Raw genomic sequence first — 26,809 nt, 5'->3', positions numbered from 1 at the left:
TAAAACTAAAAATGTAGAATTTGGCGCAGCAGATTGAGTTGAAAATGTATAATAATGTAGATCTCACGGCTCCATACCATTTCTTTGCAAAAGTTTAGTTCCTAAATTGCTGAAAACGGGGGTGTCTAATCCAAATTAATTTGTCGTAAAACTGCATTTTATTCCTCTTTTTATCCCAACTCATCCAAACAGATAACGGAAATCATCACTCCAAAATTTATTTCCATCCGACTCTCTTTACCGTCTGTGCTTATAGGATCAGTTTTCGGCCTAAAAATGACAACGACAGACCCAGTATATAACCAACAGCTAAGGTCGGCCTAAAAGAAGACAAAACAAAAATAAAGGAGAAATGAGGCGGGTCCTGCTGGGCAACAAATATAATTGATTGATACTATTATATACACTACAATACAACAAATGATTAAAAGGGTGGACGCCCAAGGAACTACGATTGAACCAAAAAAGTAACACAAAAAAGAGAGGTCGAGGAATTTGTGGAATATGGTCAAAACGGAAGTTGAAGGGTTTTGGCTCTTCCCCCTAATAATTTGACGAGCAATCAGCACCCACCATTACCAAAAAGTAGAAAAAGAAAAGAAAAGAAAAAATTGCTAAAAATAAATATATCTAAACGAATTGCTAAATTTGGGAAGACGGAGAGAGAGCCCCTTCAGACCTCCGAGCAGCCTGGCCTGTAACCGATGACTTGTCTGACCCACGAACATTATATCTCTCGTAAACTTTTTCCCGGTTCTCCGACCACCAAGTCTCTGCTTGGTGCTCCCCGAATCTTCTGCGGCTGTAGAATTCAATTACAGAAGAACTATTATATCAGAATCATTGTAAGCAATGTTTTCTGAGCATAAAACACATTGATCAATAGATAATACAGCTACTTTTCCAAAAAAATCGGATATTTCTCCAATGGTGTTGTGGAAGCAATAACAACAACAATAACGACCTAGTAAAATCCCACAAAAGTGAGATCTGGGGAGGGTAGTGTGTACGCAGACCTTACCCCTACCCTGATAGGGCAGAGAGGTTGTTTCCGATATACCATAGGGTGGTGTTGTAGAAAGCAAATGTGAAATTCTTTGTACGAGGACCACTTTATATCTTTGGTAAATTGAGCAAAATCAGTCACGAAAAGTGATCAAGTCAATTACCTGAAGCGTACACGTTTCAGATCTCTAGTGCCATCTCGAAGAGCTACGAGTGTTATATACACTCCAGGCTCATATTGCTCAATCCATTCAGCCTCAATTTGGTTAGGATTGCCAGGAGGCAGAGAATTTCTTGGTTGCAGTCCATTTTCATTGTCTTGTAAAGGCCCAGAGTCATTATTATTATCAACGGCTTCAGAGGCACTATTGATGCGCATCTCTGCCGCACTGCCATTAGGCAGTCTAACTTCAGCTCGATCATCTATACCATTGGAGGTCAGAATTTGATTGCTTGTAATAGCTTCAACGCTGCTAGAATCCCTTTGTGATTTGCTTGGGCTTTGCATTCCAAATGTACTGAAGTCCATGCTGGTTTGAGAGGCCATATAAGAGCTAGCGACAGAATCAGATCTAGAATGGCGTTCCCCATTTGCATCAGGATAGTGAATGCCATTCACGTCCACACCATTTGGTAGGTAAGCTAGTTTAAGGCTCTCTACGTCATAAGCCCCAGGTGGCAACCTTTCAGCCATGTCTTTGAGCTGTAAAAAGAGAAAATAACACCTTTGCATTCAGCCAAAAAAAAAACAAGGGTCCAAAGAGATAATTGGTCATTAAGCAATAGACCTAAATAAAAACTTGAACCAAGATTTTTTCAATTTGAAAAGACTGCATTATTGTGTGAGTGTATACACAAATACTTATGCATAAACATGTACCGTATGTAGTTTTTTGTGCGTGTGTGTGTGAAAATACACGAAATGTATGAGCAAACCTGTGCCGTCAGCGATTTTATAACGTCTTTTGCAGCTTTGCATTTAGCAGATTCCTCTGCCGCCAAAACCATTGCTTCCTGGGCTTTTTTTGTTGACTTCTGCAGCTCCATCTCCTGAAGTTCACAACGATGTCTCAGGTTCTCGACCTAAGTCACAGAAAAGTACATCAGTTAGAAGGAAATAGGAAATACCATATAACTCAAGCAAAACGTAAAGCACCTACAGAGATCTTAACATACCTGGGCCTGTAATTTATGAACTTCCTGATTTAAAAGCTCATTGGTCTTTTTCAAACTGTCAGCAACACTTTTGGAGAATGAAAGTCCTGCTGTGGTAGGTACTGGTGTCGCTGAACGTGGTGGACTTGCCTTCCTAGAGAAAGGTGATACAGATCTGGAACTAACACCCGATTGGGTAATAACTGGTTTTGGAACTGCCCAACGCAGATCACCAGTGGTTGACAAAACTACATCTTTCAGCTGTAACAAAGGAGCTTGAGAGGAACGACCCAAGGAAAACGTATCAGCTTTTTTACCTTGTTTGACTGCTTTAATATCTAGCTGCTTGATTAAATCAAGATTTGGTGGCATTCCTGATTTCACTGATCGTAACTCAGCCTTGTCCAACCGGTCCTTGTTCTCACCAGAAAGGCGAGGTCCAGCACTTCTCCTGTTATTGATTCCAATCTCAGCCACCTTGCTCAGTTTTGTAAAACAAGAATCACATACACGATACGGTTTGTTTGGATTTGGAGCCAATGCTGCCCTTATTGCTTTTCTTGAAGTACATGCATGGCAATGCACAAGTCCGCAGTTGTAGCAATTGTGCCTTTTCCTTGTGAACCCAAAAGCCTGTCTACAGGCTGAACACTGAGACTGCTCAGCACCAGAAACCCATTTGTGAAGACATATAGCAGCACTGTAATTAGAACCACAAGCAATATATTTCACATGTCTGTCCTTCAAAGCTTCAACCAAAGTAGGGGATTTCCGGTCCTCTACATCCCCATGACCTAACCTCCCATTGGCTCCTTTTCCCCATGTATAAACCTCATTTTTGGACGTCAACACAGCCACATGGTATGAACCAGAAGCAATATCTTCGACAATTTCACCAGAAAGTTTGTCTTCTACCAGGCAAGGTAACTTCCCATCAGAATAAGGGTTTCCAAGTTGTCCATACACGGTACTTCCCATTGTAAAGACGTGACCAGATGTGGTCAAGCAGATGGTTAAACTATGCCCACAAGCAATCTTGTGAAAATTGTAATCAATAAGTGCAGGCACACAAGTAGGCTCCAGCCGAGGTTCTTTATCACCATGTCCAAGACGACTTTTGTCTCCATCTCCCCAAGTAAATAATTTTCCAGATGAAACACTAGCACTAGACTGTGTGACGATAACTTCGACTACAGCAGCAGTATGCCACACTCCACATGCAACGGCAATTGTCCTCAGACCTGACAGAGACTTGACCTCTCGAGGAAACAATACATTTTCCCTATCACCGTGGCCTAAAACACCAAATGTTCCATCTCCAAACGTGAAGAGCTGCCCAGTTGATGTTATTAAAGCAGTATGCCATGGACCACAAGTTACTGCTGCAACTTGAAGTCCTTCCAGAGGGCCTGAAATTCTCTTTGGTATCCAGTGACTGACATCAGTGCCATTACCAAGAAGCCCAGCATTGTGTGTGCCATCCCCCCATGTATATAGTTCACCAGCCATTGTAACAGCACAGGTGTGAAACTCACCACATGCAACAAAGTCAATGCTGCAAAAGGACAACGATTCAACAAACCGAGGTTGAGTGACATCTTTCCCAACACCGTGGCCAAGCCGGCCACCAGATTCTTCACCCCATGTAAAGAGTTCACCTTGTCTGGTGACTAGGGCAGCATGCTTGACCCCACAAGCTATATGATGAACATCCAAAACTACATTGGATTCGAGTGGTCTTGGAAGAAGCACATCTGCCCTTGTGCTCACTGTGCTGGAATTTTTTTCAGGTCCAACCTTGACAATGTTATCACATATTACCTCACCCCATATATAAACATCGCCCAAAGCATCACAATCATCTGGTGCAGAACCATGACTAGAAGTACTAGGGGCACTGGAAACACTAACTCGGAACACGTCTGAAGCAGATCCTTTGGCTTGAATATTTTGCATATTTGCTTGATCCAAAGCTACATGTGACCTTTCAGACTGCACAAAACTATAAGGTTGATAGCTCTTAGGAGAAGTATTGGGGTTGGAACTTAAGGAAGCGTCTGGAGAGCTAATTTCTTTCGTAGCACTAACAGAACTAGAACTTGGACTATTTGATGTCAAATCTCGACTATCCTGCAAAATAGTTCAGTTCAGTTTGTAGAGGACATTAGAAGTTTGATATTAGTTGCAAGTCTAATGCACCCAAACGGAGTACTAAAACACTAATCGACTGAAGGAGACTGCAATCATTTTTCTTTTTTTGTCTTCTTTCTTTCTTTTTGGTTTGGTTGGGGGGGGGAGGGGGTAAGGTCTGCGTACACACTACCCTCCCCATACCCCACTTGTGGGATTACACTATATTTGTTGTTGTTGTAATACAAATCAAACATATTCCTCATCAGGATTGCAAATACAAGATTCAAAGCAACAATCTATATAATATTAATCACTTCATTACTCACACCTCACACATATCACTAGCTCTGTCAAGTGTCACTTCTTAGATATTATTATAATTTTGTGCAGGAACATCTCATGCTGAACACATCATCACAAGCTAGCATAAACATCAAACCAAAGAAACAGATAAACACAACCAGTTGTCAGTCAGTCTGCCAAGACAAAACCCAAATCGAGAACTAGACAATGGCATTTATTGCTATATGGCAATCAGTAGAGAGCTGCTATCTTATATTTTTATACATATGATTGGTTATTAGGTAGATTCTATACCACATTATAATGAGATATTGTCCACACAAAAAAAAAAAAATGACTAATATTCAGCGACTGGTGTTATGAAAAACTGGCAGATGACAGTCTAAGGTAGTGACTATAGACCAGAATGGAAATATTACTTGCAGTTCATATTAAATATACCAATCAGAATCATGCACAGAAAATGATTCAAGGTCAATAAGAATTATCAGTTCTCAATACTCTATCCTTTAGTATACGAATTAAACAAGAAACAGGGTAAACCACTCTTATAATTAGACAAAGAAGCAGCTAGGAAGGTAAATTTTACATCAAAGTAGAGGCCTCCATCACTCCAACCATCAACCTTTGAGCGCCCACCTTGTCCAGAAGATATCAAAGCTTTCAAACCAGCGATCCAGAACTCTGCCTCAACCTTATCCTTACAAATCTGAAATAACAAGATACATGTGTAACTCAACGAAAACCAGAAAATGAACTACATAGTCACATTAAAGGGTAAACTTGGTCTACATCACTAACCAGATCGAGGGATCTTTTTCCGTAATTATATATGAGCGAGAAGGACAAGTAGTCCTTTTCAGGACGAAGATATCGTCGAAAAACAGCCTGGTAAGTTAAAAGCACAGGTAAGATTTAAGAGCTAATCCCATTTGTGGAACATTTCAACATTATTTCAAGTAAAGTATTCTACATAAATAAAAGGTAAAATTTATTCAGTAGAGAAAATGGATGAAGATAATCTCACAGTTCTTTGCCCGGGAATGATTCTAGACACTGAAGCTAACTTTAAACTCTTTTCGCCACTGCTAGAGATCCAAACTAGAGACGATTCATCCTGAAATTTTCCCATAAAGACTAACATGAGCACAGTGTTCTAAAAGACAAAAAGCAAAAAGAAGAACCAAGAATTGCTGAGGCAGAGCAACAACTAAAGACGCATTTTAGTGAAAAAACGTGCAGAGGAAGAGCTCATGGTACCAATACTGGAGTGCCACCTAGACAAACAAAGTCCCAAGCCTATATTGCACCTGCCTTAAGGGCTTAAGCACATCTTTAGCAACACAACATGAGTGCGCGCACAAGTTCTAAAAAGTTCAGTGTTTTCTCACCTATGTTGAGTAAACCCAAAATATACTAGAAAAATTCAGAGGAAGCTCCTCTCAAAAGGGTGCCGTTTATGTATATTGACCCTCGTCACTTAAAAGACTAAACAAATTCTCAATGGATGATCAGCGAAAGTTGCAGCACAAGAATAAATAAGGTCGATGATTTAACATGGGAGGGGGAAAGCTATCCACCATTTCTTCTTTTTCTTTCTTCGTGAAAAATATGAACAATGTTACCATACTTTACGGGATCAAGAACATTCTGAGACTAAATTTTAATTTTAATGATAAACAGAAGATGTCGTCATTCTCAGAAGTCAAATTGCCACAATTCACTAGTCCCCTACCAAATTGTGAACCAAAATCTGACCTTTTGAAAATCATTCAGTATCAATTTGAAATGCTCTTTTGATTAATTTGGAACGCTTATAGCACATATTGTTTACATGTTTTAATCAAATCTTACAGCTTGTTCGGATGGTTGTTACCCATCGTATTGTATCGTATTGTTAATTTATATACAATGTTTGTTTTGATTGTTACTTAAATTTTATTGTATCGCATCGTTAAATCCATTGTTATGTAACGACGAAAAGTGCCACTTTATTGAACGACAGATTTGGTGTGGTTGCGTTGTTTCCTTTCTTTTTTCTCTCATCTTGCCCTTCCTTAATATTAATTAATCATATTTTGTCATTTATCCTACTTTTTTATATAAAAGATTTACTGTGTATCCTATTTTTTCTTAGTAATATAATATTGCAAGTTTATTCCTCATAGTGTTAGCCGTGACATCATGAAACAACGTCAAACGATACAATCTATCCAACTATTGTATTTATCAAACAATACAATACAATACGATATGAAACGACATGTAACAACAATCCAAACAAGTTGTTAGTTAATGCAAATTCTTATCCTTTCATATCACATTATGCCAGTATTTTCTGTCTATACACCCAAGTCTCTTTCTTTTATAGAAAAAAATAGTTGTCTCTATATCCAACTATTGTGAGAATTTCGTCTCTATATCTAACTCTACTGAAAGAATATGGGGTTCCAACAATATCTCCTCCCACATATGCTATTACCTTCTAGATTCTTTCACACTATAGAAATTAAATAGTTTTAAAAAAAATTATTAAGCATACTGTGACATGACCTACGCAAGTACATCGACCAGATTTCATTTAGATTAGTTAGAGTTCCCATTCCATGAACTGAAAGATGAACATATTACTGGCTTTCATGAAAGTTCAGACCTTTATTTGATGTTGAATTTGTCTGTCAGACTGTCACAATATAACAGCTGATGTAGTAACAGAAAAAGAGCACGAAAAAGAAAGCAACCGCTTCCAGATCAAGTTGTGGGTAGGGAACACGTGTGGGCATAGAAGTTTTTGAGACAAGATAATTATTAGTAGAAAATTAAAGAATATTAAAAGGTACAATTCATATAAGTATTGAGGTAATTAAGAAACCTAAAACTATGACTTTACGCTGCTTTTCCTAGGATTTAGTTTTACTATTTGAACTCCCTTTGAAAATGTTACTGCTGGTTTATCGAATTATAGTTACACATACAAAACTCACCCATACTGCTTAATGTTCCAACATTTGACTATTCTGATTCATTAAATCAAAATAGAAGTAGAAAGTTCCCAGGAAATACTAATATAACATAGCAGGAGACTTGTTATTGAAACAAAAACACTGTACAGCATCAAGAGAATCATAAGATCATGGTGAAGCTCAAGCTCGATAAAATGCAATATAGTAAGCATGACACACCTCTAAATCTACACACTCAGCAGTATTACTTCATAAAGCCCTAATAACTAAAATGTGTACCCATGCTAATGCCAACTTACATTAGAAAGTCTAAATGGATAGAACTTGGGCTTCCCTTTGCGGCCATATTTCAACAGTTGAGCTCCTTTCTTTAAAGCAATTAATGCCTGCCAATGGTAAGAGAAACGAGTCTAGAGAAAACATTTCTTCTGGAACAAGATCATAATGCAGTGGGATGTATGACTAGAATTAGTTAGGGCAAGAGTAAAATAAATAAATGAGTTTTTTTAATAAAAGAGAGTTACAAAAAAATTTATCTTTTAAACATATTATCATTTAATAAGTAATCACATGCTTCAACCACTAATTTACAACAAGTAGACTAGTGATATGCGAGATTGTGCCACTAACTTCTAACAGTTTTGCAATCAGAACTTTATCTCCTTTCGGAATAGTAGCTAACAAATAGAAGAATCACATCTTAACGGATCACATGTCCTAGACTTTCTATATGCGACTAATTTATGGATATCTTTCACAATTCCAGTGGAAATACTATGTTACCTTCAAAAAAAACAGTGGAAACACTGATTTCGGTCTAAAATTTATTTTTCAACCAAATGGTAATGATCGGAGTAAGATAAGTGTTACTGCTTCTTAATACAGCCAACTAAGGGCCTGAACTAAACATAAAGCTGGTAAATTTGAACCATGGAAATGTGAAAAGGGTCATCTTGGTGAATAACCCTATAACATCCTTCCTGAGTCCAATGCTTTAACTCCTGTCTTTAAAGTACAGCCCTTCTCTAAATTCTCAACCTCAAAAACATTAACAACTCAGAATTAGCATCGACAAGCACAGATAGATACATTTGGACATACAGAATTTCTTCTCTGCCACACTGCCACCACGCCCCAAAATCTCCAAACACCCTATCTCACTTCAAAGTACAATCAATCATGAATCAATCAGGCAAGGTAGCTTCAATCCCAAACTAGCTGAGATCAATACCAATAATTACTTCTAATAACGCACGGAAAGAAGAAGGTTTAATCAAAGCTTTGTCAAATTGTAATAGGCTTCTCGTAAAGATGAGTTTTTTACCCTCTAAGACTACATCTGCATTACTATGTTTTAAAGTACCCAAACAAATGAAAAAGGTCAAAAAGATCTTCAAACTGATAAAAACTAAAATATCATAATAAAAGTAAAGGGTGACCTGGTCAATATCACGGTGGGCATCACCATAGCTAACAAGATCTGCCATTCCATGTGAAAGAGCAACCAATTTTACACCACCACCGCCACCTCCCCCACCTTCCTCCGCTCATCATCTACTCCGACGACCACCGCCCTCCTTCGTCCGTACACTACCATCCACACTTCAAAATTCTTTCAAAAAACTCTCCAACCTTAAAAACCTTTTAAACATCAAACCCTAGGGATTAAATCCTTACAGATCTGAACAACTCCACCGCTCACCGCTTTTCACCGGTCAATTCTTCAAGTCAAACAAAAGTCGTCTAAGTCAAACAATAATCGTCGTGGTTTTGTATTTTCAACAAATCTTCCGGCCGGTTTTTCAGTAGCCGGAGAAATGTGGCGCCGCTAGTGGAGTGGTTACCGGCGCCGGCGGAGTGAAAATTTTGATAAGGCGTAGGAAGAATTTTGTGTGCGTGTGTGTGTGTGTGCGCGCGTGAAAGAGAGAGAGAGAGAGAGAGAGAGAGAGAGAGAGAGAGATTGTTGAAGAAGAAGAAGGAGGTGGTGTCCGCGTAAGTACAGAGAGGGTCAAAGTAAGAACACAAAAAGCAAGCAAATTCTCTGAGGAGAAAATTAAAAGGAAAGACATTTCCAATGCTTTTTTTTTTTAACAGTCTTACCAGAAACTAGACAATTCACAGTTTCACACCCCATAAAAAACAAAAGTTAGAATTTAAGTTCTAATTAGAACAAAATGTTTCTTTCATGCCCCTCAAACTTATAATTCTACACTTCACTTTAACTGTACAATTATTATTATTTTTTTTTTTAAGGCTAGAACACTTCTTTTGATCAGGAATTTCAGAGTTCATGAATCAAATTTAGCATTTGATTGTTATATGAAAAAATTACCTTTTCTAATTGCTACATGAATATTAATCCAATAAAAATAGTCAACTTTGAATTGATTACTTTATCATCACTTAGAATATTCTAGGATATTGCTTAATTTTTTTAGAAGTACTACTGCTATCACAAATGATATTAAAAGTACAAGTCACATTTCATCAAATCTTAATATTTATTAGTCTATTTTTCATTTTAAAATTTAGAATTTTTAAAAAAAAAGGAATGAAAAGTATAAGTGGCCCTTAAATGTTCAGTTGACATATGATAAGAGAAAATTATTATTTTTTATTTAGATAATTATGTAAAGTTAATGGAACATTAGTTTAGCTTTAGGATATGCAGAAGGCGAAACTAAATATGTTAGGTTTGAGATACATAATAAAGAATTTAAAGTTCATCAATTTTTTTAGTGAAAAAAATAATTTGAAGGACCACTTATTTGACATCAAAAAATCAAGTCATTGACTAACATGAACGTAAAATCAAATGAGTTTCTCTTAATGCGTATGTATGAGTGATACAATTTTTTCGACTTTGTTGGCTAAGAACATGTAAATAGTATGATCTTTCAATTGTAAAACGATACGAATGAACAAATGATTCATCTTATTAATTTTTTCATTTCATTTTATCTCACTATTTGTTAAATATTAAAGAGAGAAAAAAATAGCATTAAAACATCGTAATTGAAAAAAACAAAACATAAAACAAATAAAAGACTCACAATTTCAATAATCGAAGTCAAATTCATAAAACAAGAGAAATTTCATTATTCATAAGCATGCTTCAATAAAAGACTTAGTAAGCGTTTGGACATAAGTGTGTACGGTAAAATCGGGGATGTCCAATTTCCTCGTTATTATGGTGCCCCGCGAACGTACTTCTCGAGGTTCGAGACTGAGGCCGAGGCTCACTATCAAGGGTCATCGGGGCCCGATCTCAGGGCAGTGCAGATCAACGGCTATATTAGAAAAGAGGGAAGTTTCCAAGACGCTTGGCTAAGACTAACAGAGCCTAGCGGACTATTCTAAAACCAACATGGGGTGTCAGGACATCATATCTAACTGTCTTATCTCCGTATCCGAGTAGTTAATGTATTTTGTACTATGTTAAGATTCCCCTCCTATATAAGGGACATTCCTACCATTCTTGTAAACTCTGTTGCTCCAACTACTCCAAAAGGAATACAGAAAAACACTCTCTTTGCTCTCTCATATACTCACTTGATATTATTGCTTTCATTTATTATCTTCTTATTTGTTCATCATTTATTGCTTATCATTGGCCATAAAGATCCCTCTTTAATCATCTCATAACTGTTAGACCTACCCCGGATACCCTCAACAGCTCGCGGCCGAGTCCTTGAGATCGACCCCGAGGTCCGAAATCGACAAGCCTGAGGTCTCAAGTAACCGACCTATCGGTTTGGTTATAACTCCCTCTTTAACTTTATTTCGTCTCTAAATCTCATGTATTTAACATCAATTGCTTAACAAACTAGCATAAAAATAGATCACGTAGTTTTAGAGTCTCATCAACAAATTTAATTGTTATTACCATTTTTACGGTAAACTTGGCGCCCACCGTGGGGCTAAGAATAATAGTGATTATTTTCTTGCTGGTTTCATCACACAACGCAAGTTATCTTTCACACCTGTTCTTGTCCAAGATCTTCAAATTTCAGGTTGGAATGCCTAACTAAAACATCAGATAGAAGTGAAGACAACTACCTGGAAGACCGTGGAGAAAGTGTTGTGGTTGTCCCAGCCTGGGCACAAAAAGAGATCCCTCAGCACGTCGTTCATATGATTATTGGAGGGGCCGACATTCCCCAAGGTCCCATGATCAAGCGGACAAAAATATCTGCCGCAACATAAGGGCCAATCCGAGACCGCGTGGCCGCAGACACCCTCGCGTTCAGCGAAGAAGATCTCTAGACCTTGACAGAACCACACAATGACGCGCTAGTAATCTCATTTGTTTTAAACAGTGTCCGAGTTAAACGTGTGCTCGTGGATCCAGGTAGCTCGGCCAACGTGATCAGGTCAGGGGTAGTAGAATAACTCGGGTTACTCGACCAGATCATACCCGCCTCCCGGGTCCTCCACGGCTTCAACATGACCGGCGAAGTAACAAAAGGAGAAATCACCCTCCCAGTCGACACTTCCGGCACAGTTCAGAACATAAAGTTTCAAGTCATCAACGGAGACATAAGATATAATGTATTGCTTGGCAGGCCATAGATACACAGTATGAGGGCAGTATTGTTAACCCTGAACCAAAAGATTAAATTTCCAATAAAGGACGGCATAACGACCATATACGGAGAACAGCGTGCAGCGAAAGAAATGTTCGTGATTTACCAGGGGGAGTCGACCCCCATACTCCCGACCTCGGACGTGTCTGGGAACATACAGACCCCTGAAGATGACAAAGAAGATTTCCTCGCTCCTCGAACCTTCGTTGCCCCCGACGAGTCGGATGCAACGAAATCGACAATCGAAGATCTGGAGCAAGCTGTTTTGATTGAGCACCTCCCCGATCGTAAGGTATATCTGGGAACGGGATTAACCCCCGAACTCAGGAAAAATTTCATTCAATTTCTTATCGATAATATCGACTGTTTCGCATGGTCCCACTTAGATTTGACGGGTATCCCACTGGAAATAACCTCCCACCGACTAAGTGTCGACCCCAGGTTTAAACCGGTAAAGCAAAAAAGAAGACTCCAGTCCGAGATAAAACACGCATTCATCAAGGATAAGGTAACGAAACTCCTTAAAATAGGGTCCGTTATGGAGGTAAAGTACCCCGAGTGGTTGGTCAACGTAGTAGTGGTACCCAAAAAGGGAAATAAGTTAAGAATGTGCGTAAACTATAAAGACTTAAATAAGCTGTGTCCCAAGTATTCGTTCCCGTTGCCTAACATCGATCGTCTGATCGATGCTACGGCCGGCCATGAGACCCTCACCTTTCTCGATGCCTATTCGGGGTACAATCAAATTCAGATGAACCCCGAAGACAGGGAGAATACCTCGTTCATCACAAAGTATGGTACCTACTGTTACAATGCAATGCCTTTCGGACTAAAAAATGCAAGGGCTACATACCAGCGTTTAGTTAATAAAATGTTTGAGAGTCAAATAGGCAAATCCATGGAAGTTTATATCGACGACATGCTAGTTAAGTCCCTGCGCACAGAGGACCATTTAACTCATTTGCAGGAAATATTCGACATCCTTAGAAGTTACAACATGAAGCTCAACCCCAAGAAATGTGCCTTCGGAGTAGGTTTGGGCAAATTCCTAGGCTTCATGGTATCAAACAGGGGAATCGAGATCAACCCCAATAAAATCAAGGCCATCGAAGGAATCACGGTGGTAAACAATGTAAAGGTCATGCAAAGGCTAACAGGTCGGATAGCTGCTCTGGGCAGATTCATATCCTGGTCATCCGATAGGAGCCATCATTTCTTCTCCTTACTCAAAAGAAAGAACAACTCGAATGGACTCCAGAGTGCCAACGCGCATTAGAAGAGCTGAAGCGATATCTGACTAGCCCACCTCTGCTCCACACACCAAAGATGGATAAAACGCTATATCTATACCTGGCTGTATCCGAGATAGCGGTAAGCAACATGTAGTTCGAGAAGAGCAAGGTACATAATTCCCTGTTTATTACGTAAGTCGGACCCTAGGGGATGTTGAAACTAGGTATCCTCACCTCGAAAAATTAGCTCTCGTGTTAATAAGTGCATCGCGAAAATTGAAACCCTATTTCCAATGCCATCACATTTGTGTTCTAACGAAATACCGCCTCCGGAGCATATTGCACAAACTCGAACTATCAGGTCGATTGGCCAAATGGGCCATCGAGCTCGGGGGGTATGATACCGAGTATCAACCTCGAACAACCATCAAGTCTTAGATTCTGGCAGACTTCGTGGCCGATTTCTCGCCCTCCCTTGTGCCCGAGGTAGAAAAGGAACTTTTACTGAAATCAGTCACGTCTTTCGGGGTATAGACCCTGTTCACTGACGGTACCACGAACATGAGAGGTTCCGGACTAGGTATAGTCCTAAAGCCACCTACGGGCGGCGTGATCAGGCAATCCATAAAAACTGCAAAATTGACTAACAATGAGGCCGAGTACGAGGCTATGATTGCAGGTTTAGAACTGGCCAAATGCTTGGGAGCCGAGACCATCGAAGTAAAATGCGATCACTCCTAGTAGTGAGCTAGGTGAATGGGAACTACGAGGTCCGAGAGGATAGGATGCAGAGATATTTGGACAAACTCCAAGTCACATTACGTCGCTTCAAAGAATGGACTTTGGTCCATGTACCTTGAGAGCAGAACAGCGAGGCCGATGCCCTTGCAAACCTGGGATCATCTGTTGAGGAGGACGACCTACTCCCCGGGGCTGTCGTCCAACTATCTAAATCAATAATCGAGAAAGGTCATACGGAGATTAATTCCACCAGACTAACATGGGACTGGAGAAATAAGTACATTGATTATTTGAAAGACGGAAAATTGCCCGAGGACCCAAATGAATCGAGGGCCCTACGAACCAAAGCAGCCCGAGTCTCTCTCGATGAAAACAAGACTTTATACAGAAGAACTTTTAATGGCCCCCGAGTCGTATGTCTGGGGCCGGGGGATACAGATTATGTACTCCAAGAAATTTACGAGGGCATCTGCGGAAATCATTCTAGAGTCGATGCCTTGGTCCAAAAGGTAATCAGAGCAGGCTACTTTTGGGACAACATGGAAAAGGACACCAAAGAATTCGTCCGGAAGTGCGACAAATGCCAGAGATTTGCCCCAATGATTCACCAACCCGGTGAATGGCTGCACTCGATCTTATCGCCATGGTCGTTCATGAAGTGGGGGATGGATATCGTCGAACCCCTGCCAACGGCACCAGGTAAGGCTAGATTTATTTTATTTATGACTTACTATTTCTCCAAATGGGTGGAAGCGCAGGCCTTCGAAAAATAAGGGAAAAAGAAGTCATTAGCTTTATCTAGGACCACATCGTATGCCGATTCAGGATTCCTTCCGAGATAACGTGTGATAACGGGAAACAATTCATCGGGAGCAAGGTAACACAATTCCTCGAGGATCACAAAATCAAGAGGATCCTATCGACGCCCTACCACCCGAGTGCGAACGACCAGGCCGAGTCCATAAATAAAACCATCATCCAAAACATAAAAAAGAAACTGGAAAGCGCCAAGGGAAAGTGGAGAGAAATATTGCCAGAGGTATTGTGGGCATACCGAACAACTTTAAAATCGAGCATAGGGGAAACACATTTCTTTCTAGTATATGGCGCCGAGGCTTTGATACTAGTAGAGGCTGGGGAGCCGAGCGCCAGAGTCGAACATGCCACTGAGAGCTCAAAAGACGAGGCCATGACAATGGCCCTCGAATTGCTGGATGAAAGGCGGGAAGCCTCGCTGGTCCGAATGGCCGCCCAAAAGCAAAGGATCGAAAGATATTATAATAGGAGAACAAACCCCCGATATTTTGGGAGTGGGGACTTGGTTCTAAGGAAAGTCATCCTTAACACCCAAAACCCTAATGAAGGAAAGCTGGTCCAAAATTAGGAAGGATCGTACCGCGTTCTCGGAGTAGTCGGCAAAAGGGTCTTACAAGCTCGGCATTATGGAGGGCAAACAACTTCCAAGAACTGGAACATATCTATGCTAAAATGATATTATTGCTAGGGAATCCGATGGAAAATTCCGAGAACATCCTCGAGCATTCGTTGCACTCTTTTCCTTCGGCCGGATTTTGTCCCTGGTAGGGTTTTACCGGCAAAGTTTTTAATGAGGCAACGGCCATTCGGCACCTGAAAAAGACTCAACAAGTATTTGAGATTTCTTTTAGATCCACCTCGAATACTGGGGGCCCTCCCCGGAAGGTCATCTACTCAAAAAAAGCCAAGGCATCCCAAATGGGACCCCAATGGGGAAAGTAATGTACATGGCCAAACGGTCAAACGAACTGTGCCCATATATATCCGCCAAGCTTTTAACGGCAAAGACATGTGTACTTGTACCAGGTAATCAAAGAACACTTTTCACCAAAGCACTTCATGCTTCAAAAAAACTCGACATTTCATCAAAGAAGACTACTCCGTCAAAAATGTCCCGAACACTCGAAGACTAGCATCAACAATTCGGCACCTGAATGACCCGAGGGTCAAAACTCCAAACTCGTAAGCCCTCAACGAGGCAACACAAAGATTTTAAAATGTCTCCAAAACCGAAGGTGTCATGAACACTGGAAGACTGATGCCAAAATCTCAAAAATCGAGCGACCTCAGGGTCATGATCTCCAAAATCGTAAGCCTTCGATGAGGCAATATAAAGTTTGCAAATAATGGCTCCCGAGTCAAGAAATCCTCGACGACTCGGGGACTGCCGTCAAGCGCCATCTCCATTGACTTATCAAAACCCAAGGCCATAAGACCCCGAGCGAGCAAACTCGGTCTCGTAAGACCTCAACGACAAGCAAAAACTGTAAGAACTCAACGACATGTAAAACTGTAAGACCTTAACGACATGTAAAAACTGTAAGACCTCAACGACATGAAAAACCTGTAAGACCTCAACGGCATGTAAACTTGTAAGACCTCACTAAAGGCATAGACCTGATCCCAATGCTTCGGCTATATATCGAACATGTAAGACCCCTAAAAAGGCATACCCTCGATATAGATGCTGAAACTATTTCACTCGGGACTCAAAGGCTCCAGCCAAACACAAGTGACTCCGGTCACATGGTTGTACCAGCCGAACTAACGCAACTCGAGAATGCCCGATCGTTCCTACAAGGTGTAAGAGCCATTGTCTCCAGCCCACACATGCCTTCAATTACTTTGAATCTACTTCGAAAAGAATCGGTTAAACAGGCTACCCTCGGCATAGGCAAAAGATCTTCGACCATATTGGTTCCAAATCACAGGCTTCGAGCTACTCAGCCTCCAAGCCAAACCTCCCGAGGTGCTCGAACATCGCCGCAAGTTGCTCGAAATCGAGGTTCTTCCCGAACCGACGACGAGTCAGGCAAAAATTACTTCAAAAGTCCTTAACGAGAGGAGAATAAATCCCACACAAAAGGTCGCATCGACCAAAAGCGTAAGAGCCACTATCGCCAGCTTGAAATCTGAAAACTTGAGGGTCAAAATGAGCTCAAGTCGTAACCTAATTCGGAGATCGAACCCAAAATAGTTAACTATATATGCTTAAGGGCAAAGCGTAAGAGTTATTGTCACCAGCTTACATTAAAAGGTCGCTTCGACCCAAAGCGTGAGAGCCATCGTCAACAGCTTGCATTAAAAGGTCGGTTCGACCCAAAGCATAAGAGCCATTATTGCCAGCTTACATTAAAAGGTCGCTTCGACCCAAAACGTAAGAGCCATTGTCGCCAGCTTACATTAAAAGGTCGCTTCGACCCAAAGCGTGAGAGTCATTGTCGCCAGATTTCATCAAAAGGGCACTTCGACCCAAAGCGTAAGAGCCACTATCGCCAACCCACGAAAATTTAAGGGTCGATTGAGCTCGAGTCGAAACCCGACTCAGAGACTGAACCAAAAACAGTTAACTACATCTGCCTAAGGGCGAAGCGTAAGAGCCATTGTCGCCATCCTAATGATCCCCAGGTCCACCCGCACATAAGGTCGCTCCAACCCGACGTGTAAGAGCCCAAGAGCCAGCTCAAAATCCTTAAAACTTGAGGGTCAGATGAACTCAAGTCGAGATCCAACTCCGAGACTGAGCTCGACCTAATAAAAATGCCGGAAAGCAAAAACACAAGAGCTCAAATGCCATCTTACTGTAAGAAGTAACTGACTCAGTATGTACAACTCATCGTCACCAGTCTCGATGATAGTAAAGCCCGGGGGTCTAACCCGAAGACGGGACCCTGGTTCGAAAGTTAAAGAACATCACATAGTATTTTCGGAAAGCAAAAAGGAATAGAGGAACAAGAAATAAAAACCCTTCTTATAACCTCTAGGGGGATGTTTACAAGTCTTGAAAAAAAACCTTACAAAGAGAGAACCAAACAGAATCTTAATCTACCATCGAAAGGAAGGTCTCCGACGTCTCCACCAAAGGTTGCATCCCGACAACTACTAGTCCTTTAGCAACCTCTCTTCGACGGCCTTCTCTCCTCCGGGGCTCCACCTTCTCTTTTGTCACCTCCTAAGCCACTTCTCGGTGCACCCCCAAAAACAAGCAAGACAACTTCTCTCTTCTCCAAGGTCTTCATTCTCTCGAACTCAGTAGGCAAAACGATATCTCCCACACGTATATCCACTACTCGAGTCAACCTCAGCTCGGTCCCCTCGGGCGCCCCTCCGACTTGTGCACTTGTCACAATGGCATCCTCTCCATGCAAAGATATAAGCGTCTCGGCTTCAGTATCGATCCTGGATAATGCAGCCACCAGCTCATAATAGAGACCTTTGTACTTGCCACTATCCTCCCTCGCCTCATTAAGCTGATGCCCAACTAATATCACATTCTCTTGGAGGGCATCCCTTTCGGAAGATATCTCTCTATCGCACTGTTTGAGTTCGGAGACTTCAAAGTCTCTGGCCCAAAGCTCCTCCCTCAGCAGAGCGCGTTCCTTCTCAAACTAAAAAAATCAGATCCGAGATGTTAAAACACTGGGATCTGGCAAAATATTCAGATAAAGGCAAACGAGGAATAGATAACCTGCTCAGTGAGGAGAGCCTTCTCACACTCGAGGCGGGTCACCTCGACCTGATACCGGGTGAAAGTCTGATTGTAAAGCACCCTGGCATAAAGCCACGAAAAAAGACAAGTTAGAAAGAAAAAGGTTGAGGCAACAGAGGCCCGAGCGACAGATAGGGAAAGCGAAGATTACCTGCTCACAAAGCCTGCTCATTTCACCAAAGACGAGGGAAGCATCGACCTCAGGAACTCCGTCGGAAATGGTTGAGAGCCTTTCGGGCACATTTTCGGCTTTGACAAGCATCCCCGCATCGGGAGATTCTTCGCACTTGGCATACAGCACTCCTTTAAAAGGTAGGGTCGTTCCTTGAGGAGAATCAATCACGACCACAGCACTGGCAAGGTCAGTCAGGGCCATCCCTTGTCTATTCGGGGTCCCTAAACTAGGCCCCTCCAAACCACCTAACGAAGGCACCTCAGATCGAGGATAACTCTGACCACCGACCAGCTTGGGGGATAATCACGGCCTACTCCGTACTACTATTGAGTACCGAGAGAGGGTCAGAGCAGCTTTTACCCGATTTAGGGTCGGGATCGATTTCCACAGAGAGCTAGAATTTGTAATCGAGTATCTATCTAGTGTAGAGTTGCGTATGTGTTCCAAATTACACTTCTACTCATTTTTGGGGTTTTTTTACTTCTACTATTATCAAAATACAAATGGTAAATGCAACTAGATTAAGCTAAGAGTTAAACTACAAAGGGTTGTTCAGATGGTTTGAAAGACACTAGGGTAATAACTTTCACCTAGGTGGTTAATTGACGGGTAATTGAATCTAAGACACGATTGACATAATTGGGGAGTATAATATAACCGTTGCATACTACACACAAATTAGTGTTTGCAACCACTAATTCAGCCATTAACCATGAAATTAGCCCAAATATCAAACACTCATAGTCAATCTAGCCCTAAAATACAAGACTCATCAATTACCCACACTAGGGTTGAGCCACAACCCTAGCTTATGGGTCTAGCTACTCATAATTAAAGAAGAAAAGCAAGAAATAGATGAAGAACAACTCATATTAATTAATCACTAAGGTAAATAACAAGATTCAATGATGAAAAGTAGATAAGATTACCCAAAATGGCTAAGAAAGTCGAACCCAGGAGCGCAGCTGTGTTACAAAACTATATGATGCCCTAAAAATGGAAAAAGAAGCTATTTATACTAAGCTGAAAAATCTGGAAAAAAATACCTATGCGGGGTTAATGCGGACCGCACAAAATGGAGTGCGGCTGCACTAGGGCTCTGATCTTGAAAATACAGCTCTCTGAACTCGGTCAATGCGGACCACACAGAATGGATTGCGGCCGCAGAGGCTTCTAGTATGGTCCGCATAGAATGGACTGCGGACCGCATTGGCTTGGAACTTCACATCTGGCATATCTCTGATCCTTGGGTCTACAGACTGCACTAAATCGAGTGCGGCCGCATTAACTCCAGTACGGACCGCACAAAACCTAGTGCGGTCGCATTACCTCTTTGCCTGGAAATCAGCCTCTCTGAATCTCCTAGTGCGGATCGCACAGAATGGTGTGCGGCCGCACTAAGCTTGTTTTGCCTGAGCTTGTCTTGTCTTTGGCACTTGTGCAAGTTTCACTCCTTTTGAGCTGATCTTTGACATCTTGTCACTTTGTTGATCAAACCTGCAATCAAGCACAACTTGTGAGCCTTTTGGGACTATTTTGTACAAATTCCTAATCAAAACATAAGCAAGAAGAAGAATAAAAGGTATCAAAAACTCTAGTTATCAACTCCCCCAAACTTAAGCCTTTGTTTGTCCTTAAGCAAACAAAATAAGACCCACCCCTTAAGAGAACATCCAAGAAAATTTCAGTTGTCCTAAAGTGACCTCATCTAGCATCAATTGAGACTAACAATTGCCCTTAATACAAATGAATCATTAACAATCTTTACTCTTTTAAACACCATGGATTAAGTGCGACACAAGAGCATCAAGGGTTGACTCAACACATCAAAGAACTCTTTCTATTACTTTGGTCATTGTAGAACCCAAACTCACACATCCTCAACTCTCCCTAAGCAAATCTCACCTTTAGAATAGTGGCACTCGAAACGAGGTCAATGGATTCACTCATCTTTCTCAAGAAAAAGCGTCGCAAGTCCGGCTCTAGATACCATATACTTGCCCCTTATGTAAGTCACCACTAATGTAAGTTTCATTCAACTCAAGATCATATAGGGCTTTTGTGGAGTCATGGTGAAGGCTTTTGGTTCAGGAATGGAAATGTTTGGTCTAAGTAGGTTCCATCTTCCCTTAATCACTTCTTTTGCTTTATTTGGCACATATTCACTTGACTTTTTTAGTCATTTTACTTCTTTCTAACGGATTAGAGAGACACACTGTCACTCTTTCTTATACATTTCAAACCATTTCTCCTTTTTCAACTTTTCACACATTTTATTCTTTGCTTTTCTTGAATTCTTTTTTATTCTCTTTCATATTGAACATTCTTTTTGTCTTTTTGCTTTTCTTTCTTTTTCATTGCCTTCTTTTTTTTTCATTTTTGTGCCATTTTACAACTTTGTTGCAATCCTCATCTCTCCTCCCAAACTTATACTTTTGCCATGTGCTAAGGAAAAATCGGGTGCCAAGAGAGGGTATCTTTTAAAATGGGTATAGGCTTGTATTATGGGTTTTGAAGGAAAAAAGTCTAAGGCTCAAAAGGGTTGACTAGGGATCTTATCATTGGTAGGTTATGGAAGTGTTCAAGCTATCATTTGGACCAAGGAGAGCCTATAATCATGTCTCAAGTCAAAATTCGCTTAGGATTTTGCCTCAACAAACATTCATGGCAAGTTCTAGACCAATGGCTCGGGTCTTGGACTTGCAATGCAATTACTCACCACACAAGCTATGGGATCGCTAAAGACATAGATTCGGGGGCCCACAACAACCTTAGATAAGATTTGAGCATGCAATGGTCCCGAAAAACCACTTGATGATTATCGGTCAACACAAGAGTCTCAAGGCCACGACTTCCACCGTCCTAAACTTAACAATTTATTTATTTTTACCATAATATCAAAGGCAAATGTTCTAGGCCCAAGTGAAGCTTTGTTTGAGGCACCCTTAACTACTAACTACCAAAAACAAAAAGAAAAACAAACTCAAACCCTTAAGAAGGTTATCACGCCATCCACCATTGGGAAGAGCCACCCGTTTCACACAACACTCCACCTTTGAAAAGAACCGTGGCATTAAGAAAACCAAAGACTTATTGCATACTTTCAAAACAAGAAGCTACGAATCACAAATAAGAAGTTATGGAAAGAAAAATATTGTGGAAAGTAAAATGAATATATACAAGAGGGGATTTGTCGAATATACAATAGATGGGATGAATATGTACAATATAACATAACTTTATATACAGACCCAAAGTAAAGTAAAAGTACGAGAAATGTAATGAAATGTTAAAATTATATAAAAACCAAAGATGAAAAATAAAAAAAGCATAAAAAGTATCAAATATATACAATCATCCGAATGAATCCATCAAAAGTAGGGCCTACCCCTTCAAATGAAAGCTGGCATTGTCCCCAATGCCAACTAAACTAAATAAAGCACCAAAAGAGAAAGGGAAAAGGATATAGAAACTCCCTATGGCCCGCCTGCCTGCATGGGCTCCTGAGTGGCCCCTGGGTCCTCACTGTTCTTGGGAACCTCAGACTGGTTCCTTGTGGCCTGGTGCTGGGACCTGGGCCTGGACAGGCTCCTGAGGTGCATCTTGTGGCTGACTGGAGGAGGCCTCCGGTGGGTCTGCCAATTGGATGACTGCATCATTCGCTCTGGGAATCATCTCTTTATCTTTGGAGGCCTCTGTGACTGCTCTGGATGGGGATGAGCTACTGGCATATGATCATCGAGCAATAAGTCCAAAGGCAGCTGGTCTACCTTCAACCGGTCAACATCAACCCTCAGCGCTTTCACGGACTCCTTGGAAACCCGCATCTTCCTCAATTTCTTGTGCTCCCTAGCAAGCTCCTTAAGAGACTGGCTGTGTGAAGCAACTGCCTTTGTGAGCACCGTTTGAGTGTCGAGGATTTTCTTTTGGTTATCTAAAATCTTCTTGAGAGCATCCTCTATCGACTGGGGAACCTGTGGGGGTGGAGGTGCCGACTGAGCCTCTACCGTGGTAGTGAGAGTGGACAACTTGGATGACGTAGTCTGCATCCAGTTGTTTATACTAAGAAGTGTCTAGCTCAGCCGGTGGGCAGTAATAGGATGTGCACGGGAGGATGGAATCTCCGGGTCCGCTGAGGTGGATGGACCAAGAGGGATAGCAGTGGAAGTAGAGGCAGGCTCAGCAGGAGTCACTACCATAAGTGGCTCTTCAGACTGGCCAGTTGGAGAAGTAACTGTGGCCTTGAAATTCTTACTCTTGGGGTTATCATCCCCCTGCATGTTGTACCAGGAAAAAGGGGCCTTCACTTTGACTTTGATGTCGAAGGGCCTCTTTTCCATTTTCAGATCCCGGAAGTACATAGTGAGAAAACTGGGGAACGTGTAGTTTATGTCATGCTCAGCACCCACAATTGTAATAATTCTTGACATCATATTCCCTACATTTATTGGGTACCCTGCCATGATCGACGCCACCAAAACTGCCCGGTGAAGAGGTAGGGAGTTGTCATGTGTTGTGGGGTCCAACCTACTACATACAAATGTCTCCCACCCCCGTGCATCGAAATTCAGACTATGTCTCAGAATCTTAACGCCCGCAGTCAACCAGTCAGGGGTGTTACTTGGGATTGCCAGGTATTGTGCTAGCCAGGGACGGACCTCCTCGCCCATTTCCATCTTTGCCATGTATAGGGTCTCATCCTCCTCACTGAAGCCAAGGTAATCGTTTATTGTCTTCCCATCAAACAACACTTTCAAGTTTCGAACCTTGGTCACCTTGGAGCCCTTTTTGATGTGGGAAACGTTGGTATAGAATTCCTTGACCAAGTGTTCATTAGCATCCACACACTCATCTAGAAAATGTTCCCAACCTACTCTTGTCCTAAACTTCCTCCTCACATTGGGGTTGTGAGGTAGCAAGTCCATATACACAAAACTCCTCTCCGGGATCAACTTCATCACCGACCACCATTCCCGGAATTTATCGTATGCAACTTCGCTCACGAACCGGTCTTGCCACGCCTCCGATTTTCTAGTTCTAGCTACCCCGCCAACCTGAGGTTCACCACCTTCTCTAACTACTTTTTCTCCTCCTATTTCCTCCTCATTTCCTACTGCACCCTCTCTGGAAAATGAAGTTGTGGGAGAGGTGGAGTATTCATCCCCATCACCTTTAGCTGAGCCCTCAAACGACCCAGAAGATACATTCACTAACGCTTGGGCAGTGGGGGATGCTGGAGGTGTGTCTCTTAGTCTGTTCCTCTTCGGCCAGTCAGGGATGTATTCTGGGATTGAATCTGAAGATATCTCCCAGGAGGGCTTGTACTCACTCCCCGACATATCAATGGCCCTATCAGCTGCTTTAATCATCTTTCTCATGTTTTTGATGTTTTGCCTGGCTTTGGGAGTGAGTTTAACCATTTTTTGTTTCCCTCCCTGGGAGGATCCTCTTCTGCCCGGTTGTTTAGATCCTTTACCTTATTGTTTCACCATTATCTGCAAACACAATCCAAATGAACTTGTTAGTATCAGTTGCAGCAGTTAAGAACAGAGTTGCAGATTAGAAAAGAAAAATTGCAGACAGATTGCAGGAGTCACCCAATGCGGACCGCACAAAATGGTGTGCGGCCGCACAGGGGTCAATGCAGACCACACAAAATGGCCATGCGGTCCGCACAGAGGTGGGTTTCAGACTACCCACTCTCTGTATCCTGGCAGTGCGGACCGCACAAAATATAGTGTAGCCGCACAAGGGGCAATGCGGTCTGCACAAAATGTAGTGCGACCGTATTCCCTAAGATTCAATTTTCAGAATAATAAGCAGTGCGGTCCGCACAAAATGGTACTGAAGACCGCACAGGGGCACCGCGGACCGCACAAAAACGACCGCAGTCTGCACTGAGTGCCCAGCTGTAGCACTAAATTATAGTTCATGGATTTTTGATTTTAAGCATAATTAACACCCAAGTCCTATCCCTAAGAGTTTGCCCAGCATATGTTACTAACTATGTCTATATTAATATGTTGGTGTTTGGGAAAGCTTTCCATCTACCGGTTGAGTTAGAGCATAAAGCCATGTGGGCTTTGAGGAAGCTAACTCTTGAGTGGGATGTTGCAGCCAATCTTCGTGTGGAGCAGCTCAATGAACTTGATGAATTCAGATTCCATGCCTACTCTAGTTCGTCCTTGTATAAGGATAAGATGAAGTACCTTCATGATAAATATGCTCGTGGAAAGGAGTTCAAAATAGGTGATTTGGTTCTCTTGTTCAACTCCCAGTTACGTCTGTTTCCAGGAAAGCTCAAGTCAAAATGGAGTGGACCTTTTGAAGTGGTGTGTGTGACCCCATTTGGTGATCTTGATTTAAAGAACAAAAATGATGAAGTTTACAGAGTTAATGGGCACCGGGTCAAGCATTACTTGGGAAAAATTGATGACAACCACGTGGTGGCGCTTCTTCATTTCAAATGATGTGATGGTAACCTGCATCGTGCCACGATGTTAAATCAAGCGCTTCTTGGGAGGCAACCCATATGTTTTTCTTTGATTTTCTTTGTAGTATAGGATTGATTTTTAGGCTAACTAGTTGTGAGATGTTACACGGTTGTGTTGATGCAGTGCATGACTTAGTGGAAAAAAGTGTCAGGTCTCTGAAGTTGTTAATGCGGTCGCACTACATTTGCGGACCGCACTGGTGAGGGTGAAATGTAGACCTCTCTGAAGTTTGCCACTGCGGCCGCACTATATTTTGTGCGGTCCGCGGTGGACCACTGCGGCCGGAGTCCATTTTGTGTGGACCGTAGTGTGTTGCCTCCTCAAGCTTGAAAATATTTGTGCAGTGCAGACCGCGGTTGTCACACCTCCTTTTTCCGCACCCGAGGGGCGCAGGGGGAGTTTTTCCAATTAAAGGACAATCGAAACGGGATTTGTTTATTTATTTCAGAGTCGCCACTTGGGAGATTTAGGGTGTCCCAAGTCACCAATTTTAATCCCGAATCGAGGAAAATAATGACTCTATATTACAGTCTGCATACCAGAAATCCGGATAAGGAATTCTGTTAACCCGGGAGAAGGTGTTAGGCATTCCCGAGTTCCGTGGTTCTAGCACGGTCGCTCAACTGTTATATTCGGCTTGTTTATCTGATGTTTAATACAATTATGAACCATGTGCAAATTTTATCTTTTAACCACTTTATTAATTATTATTATTAGGAATGTGAACGTCGCTTAAAACATGTCTTTGGACTGCGTCACATGAAATGCACCCACAATCCGGAACATATCTTATTTGACGTTTTGGGATTTGGATTTGGGTCGCATGAAATGCACACCCCAAGTTTTAAGAAAGTAAATTATTAAACACGCGCCTAAAAGACTATCGCGTTATTATTTTAGGAAGGGCCGTGAAATTTGCTAAACGGCCCGTCCCGGAATCTAAGTATTTAATATATACATTTAGAGGGCCCCGCAGCTTCTACATTTTTGTTTGTCGAGGCTCGTCTCATTTTTATTTTAAAGGATAAACCTATAATGACTATATTTCCTATTAAGTTCGTCTCTAAAATAAAAGAAAATCTCTTAATTATTTACATGCTTGCAGATTATTTACAGCAGGATCCGAAATGCTTTTACAGAATAAGGAAACATGACCATGCATACGGACAGCTGATCGAATATTATGGGCCCAAATCCAGCTCATGCGGGATGGGCCAGACCTGGGCCACTGTTTATCCGAGGCGGGTCTGTTTGGTCTGTTTTGACCTGGGCTCGACCTTCATAAGGTTGAGGGGCGCGGACTTGTGCTAATTGTTATAAGGGTGTGGCTTGATAATTATAACGAGGCAGTTTATCAAAAGAGAATGAAAATTAACTAAGGCGGATAGTTTTATTCTTTGACATGCATTAAAAGAGAATGCTAATTACAAAACACAACTAATTTCCAAGACATAGCCTAGTATACTGCCAATCCTTTTGTCTGTTAACCTAACCAAC

General features: G+C 41.6%; 1 protein-coding gene across 1 annotated transcript; it reads right to left on the bottom strand.

The window, feature by feature from the left end:
* Positions 1 to 365: 365 nt before the first annotated feature.
* On the bottom strand, positions 366 to 9,593 carry LOC104225600 (PH, RCC1 and FYVE domains-containing protein 1). The gene is made up of 9 exons (XM_009777441.2): positions 8,999 to 9,593; positions 7,859 to 7,945; positions 5,624 to 5,713; positions 5,398 to 5,484; positions 5,186 to 5,305; positions 2,182 to 4,290; positions 1,942 to 2,088; positions 1,170 to 1,708; positions 366 to 802 (listed from the first exon to the last, which is right to left on the bottom strand). The coding sequence occupies exons 1-9, from the start codon at positions 9,044 to 9,046 to the stop codon at positions 643 to 645; spliced, it is 3,387 nt and encodes a 1,128-aa protein (XP_009775743.1). The 5' UTR covers positions 9,047 to 9,593; the 3' UTR covers positions 366 to 642.
* Between the last annotated feature and the right edge of the window lie 17,216 nt (positions 9,594 to 26,809).

Source organism: Nicotiana sylvestris, chromosome 4 (genome assembly GCF_000393655.2).
Source record: "Nicotiana sylvestris chromosome 4, ASM39365v2, whole genome shotgun sequence".
In the NCBI taxonomy this organism is placed as follows: Eukaryota; Viridiplantae; Streptophyta; class Magnoliopsida; order Solanales; family Solanaceae; genus Nicotiana; species Nicotiana sylvestris.
Note: the sequence above shows the minus strand (reverse complement) of the source record. Positions and strands in the feature narration are given on the sequence as shown.